The sequence below is a fragment of the Danio rerio genome, chromosome 9 (genome assembly GCF_049306965.1).
Source record: "Danio rerio strain Tuebingen ecotype United States chromosome 9, GRCz12tu, whole genome shotgun sequence".
NCBI lineage: Eukaryota > Metazoa > Chordata > Actinopteri > Cypriniformes > Danionidae > Danio > Danio rerio.
The window spans coordinates 18,672,082-18,690,763 of record NC_133184.1 but is presented as its reverse complement, the minus strand read 5'-3'; the positions used below and the strand labels follow the sequence as shown (position 1 = coordinate 18,690,763).

The 18,682-nt window shown below is 35.5% G+C and overlaps 1 protein-coding gene across 50 annotated transcripts in view; it reads left to right on the top strand.

Moving 5' to 3' along the window:
- Positions 1-17,191, top strand: part of mycbp2 (MYC binding protein 2) — a 243,579-nt gene extending 226,388 nt beyond the window's left edge. For 49 of the 50 annotated variants that reach the window (XM_073911709.1, XM_073911708.1, XM_073911703.1 and 46 more), the window contains 10 exons: positions 1,151-1,252; positions 1,363-1,491; positions 1,707-1,839; positions 3,389-3,492; positions 3,583-3,771; positions 4,654-4,761; positions 8,829-9,038; positions 9,389-9,496; positions 15,530-15,695; positions 15,853-17,182. In XM_073911709.1, coding sequence (XP_073767810.1) covers positions 1,151-1,252; positions 1,363-1,491; positions 1,707-1,839; positions 3,389-3,492; positions 3,583-3,771; positions 4,654-4,761; positions 8,829-9,038; positions 9,389-9,496; positions 15,530-15,695; positions 15,853-15,968 — 1,365 coding nt within the window. In that variant the 3' untranslated portion in view covers positions 15,969-17,182. 50 annotated transcript variants of the gene reach the window in all.
- Positions 17,192-18,682: the final 1,491 nt, after the last annotated feature.

The following is an 18,682-nucleotide window of genomic DNA, read 5'->3' as shown; positions in this document are numbered from 1 at the left end:
ACCTTTGTATCTTTCCGTTTAAAAAACAAACAAACAAAAAAAAATTTGGCTGTTTCAGTTTGCCTACCCGTACTGTGCCCTAAAATAACTTTCTAAAGAAGTAAGAAGTAGTACATACTTTTAGTTTTGCAACAGAAAAATATGCAAGCTTGTGGGACAAACTACTTTGCTTAACAGACTGTTCTGTTGCTTAGTTGTGTGTCCTGACAGCTTTAAAGGCCATTCACATATCATGTTTAAAAGAGTGTGGAAAATGCAAGGTGGGCTGCTGCTTCTATCAATTTCATTGCGCTGACAAACCCTTGCTTTAGCTATGATACAATTTTTTTTTTTTGTCTAATGTAATTATTCTATCGCTATTACTGAAATGACAATATATATATAATATATTCGAAGAGTTAAGTTAATTGGCTGGTTCTTATCACATGACATGCGGTGCACTTGTGGCATTTTGAAAAGTTGAGATGTTACCAACTTACTACAGTGTAGATGCACCTAGAAAAAGCAAGCGCATGTGGGTCACTTTCTATTTCTGTGCATCTCCATTTAAAATAACAGACCTGAGATCACAAAACGTCCACTTATGCACACATTACTTTCGTGATTTCTTACCATATTGGGTTAAAATAGCAGGTTGACTTGCCATCCACTGGTTTTTCATTCAGAAATCCTCATGTTTGCATAATTGTGCATTCAATTAATGACCAAAAGGATCCTTATAAAATTCACAAGGGGGTTACAGATGAAATATAATGCATGATATATATATTTTTATCAGGTTCTTTATTAACTATTAATGATCAAGGTTCTTTTAGCTCTCCGCTTAACGGTTTATCTTGAACACTTTTTGCTTATGTTTGTAGTTGTAATCAAGTTTGTGGCCCTCCTCTGGTAACATGCTAGATCTGTTACCCTGATCTGTTCCGGGACCGTGCAATTTACCAATTAGGCACTGCCTCAAATAGTAGTCCATCTGGGTTACTTCAGAATACCCATTTGAACGTACAACGGTTTAGCACATGCAAATATTAGAAATAAAAATCTCAAAAGAAAAAAAACAAAAATTTATAAAAATTAAATTTACAAAATGTGTAGAAACTTTGTGTGGAGGACTTCCAAATAAATTTCCTATTATTCTACCTCTCTTCAGCTGTGGCTTGCATTGGCCTCTCTGTGTGTTCTGGATCAGGACCACGTGGACCGACTGTCTTCTGGTCGCTGGATGGGCAAAGATGGGCAGCAGAAGCAGATGGTATAGCAGTGATTCTAATAGAGAATGGGGCACAGTTATTGCAATAGCACATTACACTTTTTCTTACAGTAATGAGTACTTTACCTCTTTACCCTGACTTTTATTTCCAGCCTATGTGTGATAACCATGACGACGGCGAGACGGCAGCCATCATTCTGTGTAATGCATGTGGAAATCTGTGCACTGATTGTGACCGCTTCCTCCATCTCCACCGGCGCACACGTACCCATCAGAGACAGGTGAACTTGAATGCTCAAATCCATCTAAACAGTGTTATATGCGTCAAATATTGTAGATATTTAAGGTTCAAATCTGAGAATTGTGACATCGGATTGGTAATGATTTACATTGTTGATGTTTTAAATACAGGATGATACTGTTGATTCAGTTGTTATAGGGAGTCATTTTTGCCATCTGAAATAGGATCATTAAATGTCTTATGACTTATGTGCAGGTTTTCAAAGAGGAGGAGGAGGCCATTAAAGTGGACCTACATGAAGGCTGTGGTAGAACCAAACTTTTTTGGCTCATGGCATTGGCAGATTCCAAGACCATGAAGGCCATGGTGGAGTTCCGTGAACACACAGGTGAACTTCTCACCTGCTAATAATTTTACAATTGTAAATGTTACAAACAAACTGAAATCAAAATTTGCATGTAAAAAACACTTCAATATTATTGTCATCCTCATGCAAATCAGCTTTCACACCAGACATGGAAAGCTCTGTGATATGAAACCCATTCATTTCAATGGCTTGCTCCATGCAAAGCCTGTTTGTAGCTGCGCTGACCAAATCTCAAGCTTACCCTCACCTAGCTGAGACACTTTGTAATTAATACTGTTTATTATTTGTAGTCATTTCCACAAATACAGCAAATTAATCCGAAGTTCTAAAACAATCACAGAAAACAGCTTACTTTTTTTGCATTGCAGAATAAGGTCAATACTTGTTCCCGCTGCTTGCAATAGTGATTTTGTACTGTCATGGGAACACTAATAAAATTAAGTGTAAAATAAAATTAGGCCCAAATCTTTTTTTTTTTTTTTTTTTTATCCCTTCCCCCTCTCCTTTCCCTTGAAGCAGAGAATGAAGGGAAAGGGCTTCAAAATTTACCCCTAAGAAATGGGACAGCACTACAACACCTGCACACGTAATCATATGTCATCGCAATCTCTTGCTTCATATGAGATTGACGATCACGACTGCTGTAGTTATTCCAGTTTTTTTTTTTTTTTTTGGTATTTATCTTCAAGAAATCACTGAAGGCATATACTGTATTATGTCATCATAATGACATAATGTGGCATTAACATTATACCTGACACTGTCAAAGGCCATTCCCAGCCACTAGACTTTTCTGAAGTGGTATTCGAGTGTCATTGAGTGTCAGAATGTTGTGGAACTACTATACAGAAGTTATTATTAGAGATTATAGATAGAGAAATTTAGCGTTTTTTTTACCGTTTGTTGTTTTTTATTTTTTTTTATTTTTTTTAAAGCATGATGGTAAAACACAAATGCGGTTATGATTGTATTAAAACATATGTTTGTTTGTTGTAAAAATTCGTTATAAGGACAAAAAATACTAATTTGTGCATTTCTGCATATCCGGCAGCCATTTTGTCGTTATAGATAGTGTATTCTTAATGGTGAAAATTTTCTTACTCCTTGGTTGCGAGTGTGGTCCTGAAAAATGTATTTTTCAAGATCTATCTAGCCCTTCCCCTTAGCCCTACACCTTCAAGCTAAAGAAAATTGAGACAACCAAAGGGAAGAGCTAAGGGGTAGAAGATTAGATTGGGCCTTACTGACAGGTCACTACAGTCTCTAGAAAGGGACTAAATTCCTCACTACATAAGCTTAGAAGTGTTTCGAATTGTTGTTTTTTTTGTTTTTTAAATGTTAAATAACAAGTAAAAATAGAGCAATTCACAACAAAGGCCCTTTTTCCTCACCATATAAACAATTTCTGGAGTATTTTTGTCCTGAGTTTTGAATATTTTGTGCTCCTGACCGCTAACCCCCAGGTCACATCTACAGTATGATGCATCTTACTTACAGAATTATATTTTATTAAAAGATTAGAGGCTACATATTGTACTGCTAGTTCTAACTCTTTTGTATTGTGCTTCAGGTAAACCAGCTTCCAGCAGTTCAGACGCCTGCCGCTTCTGTGGCACTAGGCACGGCACAGAACTGTCTGCAGTGGGAAGTGTATGTTCAGACCAAGACTGTCAGGTATGCACTCAAGATGGGTTCTTTTTGTTTTGTTTTGAACTGGAAATTAGTGATCTCAGACACAATGGTTTTGTTACTTCTTGTTTGTAGGAGTACGCAAAACTGGCCTGCAGTAAGACTCATCCATGTGGTCACCCATGTGGAGGGGTCAAAAATGAGGATCTGTGTCTTCCCTGTCTGCATGGTTGTGACAAAACCGCAACCTGTTTGAAACAGGACGCTGATGATATGTGCATGATTTGCTTCACTGAGGCTCTGTCTGCTGCCCCAGCAATCCAGGTACAGATGATTAATGCGATGGCATATAGAGCAAATAAAAATACATTTTAATATCATTAATATCTTTTATTTTAGTAAATGAAACCTAAAGTTTTATTAGTAAAATAATAAAAGTATAATAATAATAATAAATTAGAAATTTAAACCCTCAGTCACCGAAAATGTTAACTGAAATAAAATGAAAAGATTTTACAATAAATGAAAATTTACAACTAAATAAAACCAGTAATAGTGACTGCAAACAACTGAAATAAAATGATACCAAAAATGAATAAATTCATTGGCCGAATTCATGGTGAAAAATCTGACCAGCTGCTGTTTAGAGAGGTAAATGGCACTTTTACAACCAAACACGTTATATACAGAAACATCTTTTCTATACAAACATCAAACATGTATCTTTTCTTAATCTGCCAAAAAAATGTAAATAAGGTATGTTTAACTATACATAATGATCTTAAATATGAAGATTTTTTTTATTACTTGTTTTAAAATTATATATTTTATTATATAATTTATGTATTCAATTATACATTATATGTACACAATAAAATTTTTATTACTAAAACGCTTTCACAAGAGGTAACACTAAACTTTACTTTAGTCAACACTAAATGTTTATACCTGAATCCCTAATATGTTAACTAAATATATAGAAATACTAAACAGAAATGTGTTTCTAATAAAAAAAACTTTTAAAAAAACTTAAATTTGCTAAATTATTAATGAAACCAACTAAATCTAAACTGAAATTTGCAGCAAATTTAAAAATAGTATCAAAACAAAAACAAATTTAAAAATGCAAAACTATAATAACCTTAAAATGGAACTGCAAGGATAATAGACATTGATGTGGAATTTTCTGTCTCGGCTTATTTGCAGCTGGACTGCAGTCACGTTTTTCATCTTCAGTGCACAAGAAGAGTTCTGGAGAACCGCTGGCTTGGGCCCAGGATAACCTTCGGGTTTATGTCTTGCCCTATTTGTAAGGTAAGTAAGCTAGGCTGAACTCGCAGTGAGGGCATTTTAATAAAAGCAAATGGCTTAGTGAGAATTGCTTTTAATGTGGTTTAATCAAATATGTTTACTGCATGTTTCAAAAATGAATTGTGGTTTCTGAGCAGTCCATGATTTTGTTTTCAGTGTCTAAAGTGCTTCGAGTTCAGAGTAATTGCTAGTTTGGTTAGTTCGTAAATACAATCAAAACAATGGAAATTAAAGATGCCACCGAAAAAATCCTAAGAATTTTTATATTGGTCATTTATAAACTGACTGGAGTTATCAAAAAAGTTTAAAGGGATAGTTCACCCAAATATTATTTGACTATTTACTCAAGTAGCTCCCTACCTTTGCACAGTGTCCTGACTACACATGATTCCAATGACAAGCAATTTGTTTGTCCACACCAAACACTCATTTAAATATTATCCCCTGCACTCCCAATGAAATGGTAGTTTTTAATTCAATTATTACATATTAAACCTCTTTAACATTGTGTAAACACTACTGAGTGACTGACTTTCATTTTCAAACCGTTTGATGATGCTGCATTTAGTAGTATGGCAATAAAAGTCAGGTAAAATGGTTATCAAACTTGCATTGCTAGCTTTTAATGCTTAATGTAGCACATAATTAGTACCTGAGGCGATCATTGTCAGAGTAATTTATGCTTTCGTTGCGAAGTTGCTGAAATTTAAACTTTGTTTCTAAAATAGAAATGTCATGCGTCGCAGATGCTTAGGACAAAAAATCCTTTTAACATGGAAGAGGTGCCGTGTGTTGTAGCGCATGTTGGTTAGGACACTGTTAACAGTATAGTAAATGTTATAGTAATAGTGAGCTTGTGCGATGTTTAGGAAATATGTGATATGCGATCGCATGCTAAATAATGTGATAAACAACAAGTTTCAAATTATTTCAGGGATATATGAATTATTACTTAAGCTTCTGAAAGTGAACAGCCATGTTTTAATGTTGCATGAAACTAATCAGACATTGAATCACACTATACACTATGCGCTTATCCACTATGCACTTAGACACTATAACAGCATAGTATATGTATGTAGCATTGTGTGAAATGGAACACTAACATTTTTTTAACTTAGCAGAATGCCAATTCCCAGATGCTGTTTGACGGTTGCCAAATTTGTGAAATAAATAACCAACCTCCCAAATAATACCTTCCATGACTATAACCGCATTCACCATCGGGAGGTGCTATAATCACTCTCGTAGGAGAATACTGCTTTAACAATTCAAAATAAATAGTGCTCGAAAGCTCCACCCCTTTTGCTACGTGAACAAAGTAGCGGTCGTTGTGTGTGTGAAGTGTCCAAAATTCCACACTCCATTTTATCGGTTGAATAAGTGCATCATACGGGAGTATTTAACGTGCACTAGAGTTTTCAGTGGGAACACACTACTTTTAGGATGCACCTGGTGTAAATCAGGCATGGACAGTCTTGATCTGGATGGGCCAATGTCCTGTATAGTTTTGCTCCAGCCCTAATATAACATACCTGTCTGTAGCTTTCTAGTCATCTTGAAGACTAATTAGTTTGTTCAGGCATGTTTGATCAGTGTTAGAGCAAAACTCTGCATCGACACCGGCCCTCCAGGATCAAGATTGCTCATCCCTGGTGTAAACAAACAAAATGGATATCATTTTGGTATAGTTGCATTCACCTGAAAACATCAAGACGAGTTCTTTGCTGTCCTGTTGGTTTCTCATCATGGCTTGAATGGTCATATTTCAGCTCCCATACAAAAATACTATTGCTAAAACAGTTGTTTGGACAAGAAAACCAACATGTCCGCTTTGCTTGTTTTCAGATATAAGCATTAACATGTAACTACATGTAGCTCAATATTGTTAATGTGCTGAAAAACCTTTGTATTAAATCACTCATTCATTATGCACAATTGCAATATTTTCGAGAATTTACATATATTGCAGTACCCTAAGTAATACTATAAAAATTTGTATTGCTTTGTCTACTCTTTAATACCTAACAAATACATTTATATTTAAATAAAAATTAACTTTTAATGTACTTAGAACCACAGCAGACCTCTTTAAAAGTTGTATTTTATTATTAATAAAATTATTTTAGCAAAATTTATTGTATTTTTACCAATGAGCAATTCTTTACAGTCTTATGCAAAAATTTGGGCACCCCTCTGTGGCTGCATAATAGTGTGCTCTTTCTTTGTAAAAGAATACCACAATGATATGCCATTCGGTTTCTAAAGAAATCTGGATAATGTCATGTTTTTCAGACAGAAATACTTAGTGTAGCAGCATTGAGATGTGTGAAATTAAATTGAAACTGAAAAATAGTGTATGCAAAAGTTTGGGCACTCCCTCTTTTTTTGTGGATTTCAAAGCCTGTAGTCACTTGATGCTTATTGATTACAACACAAAATTGATTTGAGTGACTCAGTGAACCTTAACAATCCTAACACAGATGCAGCCAATCATGAAAAGGAATATTTAAGATAGCATATTTCTAGTTGTGCTTCTCCTTATTGTCAACCTGAAAGTAGCAACATTGAAACCTCGAAAAGAATTTCCTAATGACCTAAGAACTAGGATAATCGACCAACGTGAATTAGGAGAAGGATATAAAAAGCTATCACAAAGGTTTAAAGTCTCTGTCTACACAGTCAAAAATATAGTGAGAAAATGGAAGGCTGCAGGGACAGTTCTTGTGAAGGAAAAATGTGCTAGACTAAGAAAAATATCTGAAAGGCAAAGGCGAAGAATGGTTAGAATGGTCACAGAGAGAACACAGACCACTCCAAAAAGCTCTAGGTATATCTTGCTGCTGCTGATGTTATTGTACATTGATCCACATTCGGGGCATTCCCCACAAAGAATCGATCAATGGAAGGTGATGCAGAAGAAGACTTTTCTGAATTCCGCCAATAAGAAGATGGTTTGAGGTATGCAAAGGCTCATCTGGACAAGTCTTAATCAATTTGGAAAAATATACTGTGGACAGATACCAAAACCATAGACGCTTTCCATGGTGAAAAAACAGCATTCCAGTAGAGGAACATGCTCCTTACTGTAAAATATGGTGAGGGCTCCATCATTCTGTGGGAATGTGTGGCAAGCACAGGTACTTTAAACCTTGTCAGAGTTGAAGGCCGCATGGATTCCACCCACTATAAGCAGATTCAGGAGGCTGAAGTTCTGACAGGGTTTGATGTTTTGGCAGGAAGTTGACCCAAAACACAGTTCCAGATCTACCAAGGAACTCATGCTCAGACACGATACAATGTTCTAGAACGGCTCTCTCAGTCACCAGACTTGAACATCATCAAAAATCTCAGGATTGATTAAAAAGGGTCGTTCACGCTTGGCATCCATCAAACCTGACTGAACTGGAGAAATTGTGCAAGAAAAAAGGTCCAAAATGCCTTCAGCAAGAATTCAGACACTTATCTTTGATTATAAGAAGCGTCTACACGCTGTTATTTTAGCAAAAGGTGGCTCTACAAAGAATTAATGTCATTATTCTGTTGGGGTGCCCACATTTTTGCACCTTTCTGTTTTTGTTATAACTTAAATTGCATTGTATCTGTTGATTAATTAATGTTATATCAGAACGTAAATGTTGATTTTTCCCTAGGGGATAAAGTATATGCAAATGAATTTGCAGATTACAATGGCCAGCAGGCTATGGCTTTGGTAATTATAGTAGTAATATAGTCGTCATTTAAAAAGTAAACAATCTGTCTTTCCAAAACGTTGACTTCCTTCCATAAAAAGGTTGATTTTAAAGAATGTTTCAGTGACTAAATTTAATATTTTTTAATTTAGTTCATGTGTTTCTTTAAAGTCAGCATGTAATGAAAATTAATCTGGATTCATAGTTCATATTATTGGCCTTTCAAACAACTGACCCATGTTAGTTTTTTTAAACAACATTACAATGCTGTTATTAATCAAAATCAACATGTTCTGCGCAAACCAAATGCAGTTTTAACCTGATTATTTAACCTGTTTATGATATTTAACATATAACACACACATGTTTTCTTTCCAGAACAAAATAAACCATTTGGTTTTAAAAGACTTGCTGGACCCCATCAAAGAGCTGTACGAAGATGTGAGGAGAAAGGCTTTAATGAGACTGGAGTATGAAGGCCTACACAAGAGTGAAGCCATCACAATGTCTGGAGCTCGATTCTTCAACAACCCTGCAGGATTTGCCATGAATAGATATGCATACTACGTCTGCTTCAAATGCAAAAAGGTTAGATTCTCATTTCAATTTTTTGAAAGTTAAAGTTCTGTTGTGCTTATTCAGAGATCTCCAGTGGAACATAAAAGGAAATGAAGGAAGCTTTCAGAAAGAAACTAATTAGGTTTGAGTGAACTGTCCCTGTAAGGATGTCTCTGTTTCTATGAATAGAATGGAAAAACACGGGTGACAAAAGAGATTAAACGCAGCTTTCTGTTGTGGAGGAAGAGCTGTTTTGCTCAGCATGTTGGCATGAAATGAGATTTAGAAGAACAAGGGTCTAGTAATCTGTTTAGATGACATATTGCCATAATGAAGCCGTTTCTCCAGCTGTTGTGCTAACAGACTTCTGACTCATACAGGCCTATTTCGGGGGAGAAGCTCGCTGTGATGCCGAGGCAGGACAAGGCGATGATTATGATCCCCGTGAACTCATCTGTGGAGCCTGTTCTGATGTGTCTAGGGCACAGGTCAGTGGGACTTGAAAATAAAAAACTGCTTCTTTTGCTTATGGTTCTGGATTAATCATATTAGAGTGATGCAGAAATGAGGCATAAAATATAGAAACTAGCTTTAAATAAATAGATTTATGTATTTATTAATAAATTAAATGAACAAAAGAAGAAACGAAACAAGCACTGGTTCCATCCCATGTGTTCAAAAGTACAAAATGAATGAATGAACAAGTGAAATGAAATAAAACAAGCACTGGTTCCATTCCATGTGTTCAAGAGTATGAAATAAATGAATGAATGAAATTAAATGAATGAGTGAACAAACAAAATGAATGAACCAACATGCGAACAAAACGAAAAATGAATGAATGAACAAGTGAAATGAAATAAAAAAAGGACTGGTTCCATCCCATGTGTTCAATAGTACAATATTAATAAATGAACGAACAAACTAAAAATGAACCAAGCACTGGTTTCATCCCATGTGTTGAACAGTATTAAATTGATAAATGAATGAATGAGTGAAATTAAATTAGGTGAAACGAAACAAGCACTGGTTCCATCCCTTGTGTTCAAGAGTACAAAATTGATGAATGAACTAAATGGATTATTGAACAAAACTAGCACTGGTTCCGTTCCATGTGTTCAAGAGTACAAAATTTGCTTAAACAAACTAATTAAATTAAGACAAACGAACCTAGCACTGGTTCCATCCTCTGTGTTCAACAGTACAAAATTGATGAATAAAATAACGAAATTAAATTAAATTAAATGAAACGGAAAAGGCACTGATTCTATCCTATGTGTTCAACAGTACAAAACTGATGAATAATTTAAATTAATAAATGAACAGATGAACGAAACAAGGACTAGTTTCATTCCATGTGTTCAAGAGTACAAAATTGCTCAATGAAAGAATGAACTAATTAAATTAAATTAAGTGAAACGAAACTATACGAAATATTGTCCAGCACTGCTCAAAAAGTTGCCCTGTGTATCATTATGATCACCTGGACACAAAACATAAGGCCCTACTCACACTAAGCTTTCTGAACCGTGCCCAGGCCTGTTTCCCAGATCGTTTGAGAAGTGTGAGTGCTCTGAATAAGGCTCAGGCACGGTTCACTTAGCCGGCCCTGGCTCGGTTGGGAGAGGTGTGCCAGAGCGCAGTTCAATTGGTCTTCGGCACGGTACGTTTGTGTGTGAGTGCAAAACATGCCTGAGTCTGAAGCTGGAAGCGAGACGTGACTTTTAAGGGACTGTTTGATACGGATTTATTATTCATTAACACAGCTGCACCTTCAGCAAACCTCCTAATTCCTGCAACACGAGGACTTTATGGTTGTTTTTGAGCGTCAAAAGTGGCTGATCTGTTCAGTGAAATATTTGACTGCATGTCACCGCATCCCCAGTATGCAAATAAACAGGTGCACAAAATCTTTGATGAATAAAATACAGTACAGGTTTTTCTCCTGCATAAAACCATAACATTTCAAATTCTAAATAAAATCTTTCATGAATAAATACAGTACAGGTTTTCCTGCTTAACAGTATACACTGCACTACTGTACTGTTGTGCAAATAACAAAGTAAACAGAACCACAGAAAACATAGCTACATTGTCAGAGCAAAAAAGGAACACACTTAAATAGTAACACAACAAAAAGTATTGTAGGATAGAAAAGAACCACAATAAATGTAAATATGAAACACAGTATTTTATTATTATAACAGTGTTGTTATAAGTAATCCTGTATACCACAGATGTGTGATTTACAAACAACAATTAAATCAGCTGTATATGTTTTTTAGTTACACATTTACCTGTATTGTGCACAATTATTAAACAGTGCACATATCGAAGATATCTAAAGAAAAGTCTTTCACTCCATGTAAAAAATCCTACACTTTTTCTTTTGTTTTGGCTAAACTTTTTTTACTACATAATAAATAAGGAGATGAAAACAAATAGACTATAGATATGAGAAGTAATGAAATAGTTTCAGAGTACTGTGATGAAATGCTGGTGAAGCATATACAGTTAAAGTCAGAATTATTAGCGCCCCTGTTTAATGGAGGGAAGATTGTTTCAGCACATTTGTAAGCATAATAGTTTTAGAAACCTATTTCTAATAACTGATTTATTTCATCTTTGTCATGATGACAGTAAATAATATTTTACTTGATATTTTTTAAGACACTTCTGTACAGCTTAAAGTGACATTTAAAGGCTTAACTAGGTTAATAAGGTGAACTAGGCAGGTTAGGGTAATTAGGCAAGTTATTAAGATATAAGACTATCGAGATAAAAAAAAAATAGCTTAAAGGGGCTAATAATTTTGTCCCAATATAGTTTTTAAAAAAAATGAAAAACTGCTTTTATTCTAGCCGAAATAAAACAAATAAGACTTTCTCCAGAAGAAAGAATATTATCAGACATACTGTGAAAATTTCCTTGCTCTGTTAAACATCATTTGGGAAATATTAAAAAAAGAAAAAAAAATCAAAAGGGAGATAATAATTCTGACTTTAACTGTAAATGTAAACCAAAAAAATGGGAGACCATTGTGTAATAATTTCTAAACCTACAATCAGTGAATATGAGGTGGTTTCACTTTGGAAATGTGGTATAAATTTGTTTCATTTTGGCGTTTTTAATTGTTGTGAACACATTCAGGTGCTGCTTGTCAATTTGACAAGTCTTCTATGTTCATTCTTGCTGCCAATTGCGGAAGAAATGATTGATAAAAGGTTTCTAATAAACCATTGTGACAGCTGCAGGCACTGTGTGACGGGCGTGCACACAAGGGGGAGTCAGATTTTGATACAACACTGGCACTGCATGTTCCTAATCACGTCAATAATGGGTCATTCTTGAACGATTTGTTTATTTAAAACAAGTCTTTTGTATGACTCAGTGAGTAAATTATTCATTTGTGCAAATGGAGCTCGCGTGCTACCTTGGAGTGGTATTTCGTACAGGATGCGCATGTGTGGCCTCAAACCATATCTACATGAACGATATTGGATGATCCCGCATCGTGTTGGGGAATCATATCGGTATATCCACAGAACTCGATATACCACCCAGCCCTATTATGTACTAGAAAATGTGAAATGTGAAAGGAAATAAACCTCATTGCATAACATGTTGATATTTATTTAATTGCTTTAGTACTAACTGTACAAAAATTGACAAAAAAGAACATGATTTTTAGTTTTTTTCCCCTCTGTATTAGATAAAAGATTAGAGAAGTACAGTACAACATGGTCAAAAGTGGACAAAAGATTTTAACCCCATTTAAATAGCAGATCTGGACAAGAATACATCTCTTGTTTTACCTAAAATCCCATCGACCAAAAAGCAACTAATTGCCCGGTATAAACATGACAATAAACCTGACATCGGTCATGTTTACATCGCATACTCCCTCTGTCTCATCCATGTTAGCTGTTCCCATGGTACGCTTAAACAAACAAGCCTATGGTTTGCGATCAGAGGTTGAAAAAGCCACGCACTGCAATATGCAGACGCGCGATAACAAAGAATAGATTGATTTAAAAAGGCATTCAAAATGTGCAATGACAAGAAATAATATAGATCGCGCCACAAAACACATTAAAATTAAAGTAATGAGCCCAATTTAAAAAATGTAAGGAGTATGAAGTACAGATATTTGTGTAAAAATGTAAGGGGTAAAAGTAAAAAGTTAAATAGTGGAGTAAAGTACTGATACCAGAAAAATCTACTCAAGTACAGTAACAAAGTATTTGTACTTTGTTACTTCCCATTTCTGAATTCAGCAATCACAGAATTACAAATTCTGGAGGGACATTTCTTAACAGAACAGTTGCAATTCATTTTAGGTCGTGGAAATGCAGCTTTTAATCTTGTGAAAGTGTCATTTGGCTTAGATTGTGAACCCTGTACAGGGTATCCTCTGGGTCTTAAAAAGTCTTAAATGGCTTAAATTTCAAAAACTAAATTTTAGGCCCTTAAAAGTCTTAAATCGACTGAAATATTGTGTTATGTGTCTTAAATCATTTTTTAACAGACTTTAATATTCCTCTGCCCAAGTAAAGCGACACAATCAGGCAGAAATCCATCCAATCACCAACAATCCATCTTAATTAAACCTTTTTTTATATATTTAAGTTTTTTATCGCAAAGAGATACAATTTACAATAGCTGTTTGAAATATTTTACAGTAATTCCTCCAAATAAGTTCCCTAATTCCCAGAGAAAGAAACTAAAAACAATTACGCAGTTCCTCATAATAATAACAGAGCAGTACATCCCTTTACGTTATCTTCCATTCATCCAAAAAACTCTTTACAGAAGTAAGGGGGAGTAGACATAATATTTATAAATAGGCAAAAAACTTAAGGATTTATTACAGAAACCCTTTAGGTTGAATAGAAGTTATACTCAACCAATTTGAACCAGAAGCCAAAAAATATATATTTTTGATAATTTATGTAATTGTCTTTAAAATAAAGATACTGTTAACAATGTTAAACTGGTCATTTTTTCATTAAGAAATATTATGTTGAAAAAAAGTGTATACAACTAGAGTTTTCTTGTTTTCACCAAAGACTGAAAGATAGGGATGTAGTATCCGTGACGTCACCCATAGGTTTCTGAAGAGCACAAACGAAGCAACAAGTAGGCGTAGCCAACCATCGCCTTTTTGTTTGCATCCACCGGGGGTGACCAAAAGAGGGCAAAGAGGCGGAGCGTCATTGGAGCTACAAACGCCTGCTAGCATTTTGCTTAGATGAGCTTTATTTTAGGAGAAACGCTTAATACTTCATTACCTTGATTGTGTACCATACTTATAGTGTTTAGACTTTTAAAAACACTGTTATAATACATTGAGTCACTAAACATTGTTCTTATGAAGTTTTTCTACAGGAGGAAAATGTGAATTACTTCCAAATACTTCAAATATAGTCTGTGTTAGTAAATGCAAGGCTATTTATGAAATCCAGACATAACACTGTATGACAATGCTTCAGATGACTGTTCTAGAACCTACAGCTAATCAATCTGTCAGATTCTGAGTTCAATACAATTCTAAAGAAAAATGTAAATTATAATTTACCCTAAATAAAGCAAATACATTTATAGAGATGGTATATAAGTCTATAACTTCACACCTGGGAAATAAAGGCCACTTGGATGGTTTGTGAGCACAATTAATTGTAGGTAATAATTCCAAAAGGCAACTGACTGTGAAAAGTAAATAAAACAAAACAAAAATATGATGAATTTGTCGAGTTCAGTGGCCAATCAGCCGGAATCAGCTGAGGTGACGAGACAGAGCAGCAAGACCTAGCTGTCACTCAAGTGGCCACACCCTTAATTATACAGACTTGATGTAACTTAATAAAAACAAAACGGATGAGTTATAAAAAAGAAAATTCATCCCCCTTACAGTTGTCATGAACAGTAATATTAGCTCTATGCACCAAAACCATCTTTTGTACCAGGTATCTTTTTATCAGCTGTTAAATTGGCTAATTTACCATTGCAATCAGAAAACATCTGGACTTCCTGGAGTCAGCCCCTAAAGGCGAGTCGATAAATTGCAGATTTAGGTACTTCCGTATTGGCTTCCCGAGGTAGAGTGGGAGGTTGCAGCTTGGTTTTGACACATTGAAGTATATTGCTAAGAAATAATTACATTTGGTGGCAACCAAAATAAAATCCATTGATCTAAGCGGGTTAAAAATAATCATTAGTGTTTAGCCTTGTGTAAGTCTAAAATGTCTTTCATACTGGTCTTAAAAGGGTCTTTAAAAGACTTGAATTTCACTTGATGAAACCTGCAGAATCCCTGCCTGTATATTTTTCATGATGCTTATGCACATATCCTACCCCAAAATTGTACATTTCAACCATTATAGTTGAGTTTGATAGTTTTTTAGAAAGTGATTGACTCTGTTTGTATTGACTAGCCAACAGCGAAACGGAAAATGCAAATGCTTGCAAGGTATGTGCTCGCGTGGACTGAGTGTGTTTACACATCTTTCTTTTTGTTGCAGATGTGCTCCAAACACGGGACTGATTTCCTGGAGTATAAATGCCGTTACTGTTGCTCCGTGGCTGTGTTCTTCTGCTTCGGGACAACGCATTTTTGCAACGCTTGTCATGATGACTTCCAGAGGATGACCAGTGTCCCAAAAGAAGAGCTGCCTCATTGTCCTGCTGGTAAAATGCTTTAACACCAATTTGTGTTTTGTTTTGTGTGAAACTCATGTTCTCCTGTTGAATTATTCCTTTGTTCAGTTCTGTTTTCAATTATTCCTTTTAACTAACAAATTGGCAAAACAGAATGTTGACCTGTTTTTCCATTCTTTCCACACAGGACCAAAAGGAAAACAGTTAGAGGGAAGCGAGTGTCCCCTGCACGTGGTACATCCTCCCACTGGAGAAGAGTTTGCGCTGGGGTGTGGTGTGTGTAGAAATGCACATACCTTCTAAACAAACAACAACACTGGGGTCCTGTGTTGATCTCTCTAAGTATATATATATATATATATATTCACCCCTCTGTGGCGGCCGATTTCCTCTTCAGCTCAGTCTGAGAGCAGATATACTGGACGCTCCATCCCAAGGGGGCTGTGACCAATCACCTTGCTCCAGGGTGCATCCTCCCTCTCTTTAGATGCTGAAGAATTAAAAAAAGAACAAAAACATTTATTTAAAAAAAAAAAACAAAAAAAACGTGACGTGTTTGCATGCAGCCGTTGTAACCCTAGCGGCTTGTATAAACGTTGCACACCTCCCGACCACTGAAGTGTAACAATGTATGGAGGACTTTTGGAACTGAATTCAAGAGCACCGCGGATGGGCCGTGATTTCAGCTTCTCGAATACAAATTAAAGATTCTATTGTTGTATGTAAACTGAATTTGTTTTGGTAATCTTGTACAGTATACCTTCACTTTGGAGTGCAACATGGTTTGACGGCTAAAGATTCAAAACAAAAAAACATGCTATAAGAGGACTTTAGAATGTCATGCTGGAGGAAAATAGTGTACGATTTATCTAATCTTGTATATAATGTCAGTAACCCCTTCATATGTGTATTCCGATGTTGCTACTCTACACTTCAGTTTGGTTTGATAATTCTGGGTTATGTTTTGAGCCAGAACTTTTAATGAAGTGCAATACTGGGTGTGCCTCCTCGCAGATGTAAACATATGGAATGTATGTCAATAAAAGCCACTGTACATTTTTATACAGTGATAAACACGCTGTCGTGTTTCACCCATTCCCCTCCCCGGCAAGTATGATATCATTTCTGTAGTCAGAACGTTATCGAGGGGCTTATTGTCTGCGGTGTCTGCCCTTTTTGTCTCAATGATGTGGTATAAACCCCTTTTTTCCTGTCATGAAAAAAAAAATATCTAAAGGTGAGTATGTTCTGCTTTTGTATTGTAAGAACAGCACTCTTTGGGGCCAGTCTTCACACCAAATCAAAGCAACGTGAGGCAACATAAGAGATATATTAGAAAATTGTGGCTATTTAGTGGTTGTTTTGGAGGCATATGGGAGGATGTTTTGGAGGTGTGATAAACAGCTGCTGTAGAAAAAAAAAGTAAAAGAAAATTGCAACTTGTGAATCTGCTTTGTATTATTATCTGTGGATGGAGCTGAATGGTAATAATAAACCGGGTTCTCTGTTCAGCAAGGTACATTACCAAAGATGTGTCTTTGTTCTTTTCTTATCATTATTTATTTATGAAACATGCAAGCAAAATAAACTGAATCCCAACAAAAGACATCATATAGGCAGGGCTCGGCTTGTTTTTAACAAGATACACCTGAGGATTGTTCTTTCTTGTAATACTTTCAGTATTTTCACATTTATTTGGATAGGTTTAAGTTTACCTATTAACCTTCTATTGTCTAATTAACTATTGCATCCATTTTTCATGTAATCTGTGTGTGTGTGTGTGTGTGTGTGTGTGTGTGTACAGAAAGACTGATAATAAATGAGCTCGCTACAAATTTATGACTCTGATCGAGGCACAAAATCAGTTTCAAGGACCTTTACATGACTGTTCCCTGCTGGTACTGAGCCATTATTTAAAAACACTTCTACAGACTAATCTTTTGCATTAACACCTTAGCTAACAAGCTAAATTCTCTGTTTATTTCATTGAAAGAACTGTATTATTACTTTTACTGTGTTAAATGAATCAGGATTCATCATATTACTTACAAACAGTTCATTTGTTTTGTTAGACTGCTACTATTGTTCTCATTTTGGGTAAAATCGTCTTCTAATTCAGTGCAATTAAATGTAGATCGAAGCTTTCAAACCAAGGGGTTAAAATGTTAATAAATCAATATAGTTGAATAAATTCAAAATAAATTCAATTAAAATAAGCTAACAGTAATAAAGCAATACAAATTTGTAAAAATAATAATTAGATTAGTTTACTTATATTAACTGAATAAGTAAATGTGTTTATAGTTTAATGGAACATATTTTCACAGCATAATGCATAAATATGGTATTAATAAAAACTGTGTGTGTCCGTGTGTATCAACCACTCGTTACAATTTAGGTATGCAGAAGAGCATCTCTAAACACAAAGCTTGAGGCAAATAGGCTACAGCATCAGAAAACCACACCAGATGCCTGTCCTGTCAGCTAAGAACAGCTAAAATTTGCACAGGCTCACCAAAATAGGACAATACAAGATTGGAAAAATGTTCCCTGGTCAGATGAGTGTTGATTTCTGTTGTGACATTCGTATGGTATGGTCGGAATTTGGCATTAACAACATGGAACCATCCTGCCTTGTTTCAACGCTTCAGGCTGCTGGTGGTGGTGTAATGGTGTAGGGAATATTTACTTGGCACACTTTGGGCCCATTTGTACCAATTTGACATTGTGTCTATGCCACAACCTGAGTATTGTTGCTGACCTTGTCCATCTCTTAATGACCACAGTGTACCCATCTTCTGATGGCTACTTTCAGCAGGATAACTCACCATGTCATAAAGCGTAAATCATCTCAGACTTTCTCAGGTTTCTTGAACATGACAATGAGTTCTGAGTTGGGATGCAGCAATACACTTTGAATTTCTACCGAATACCAAATAAATGTTCATAGGCATACTGGAATGTACAGTATCTGTGCATCATGATGGTGGTCTTAAGAAATCTGCCTGTCATTGGTG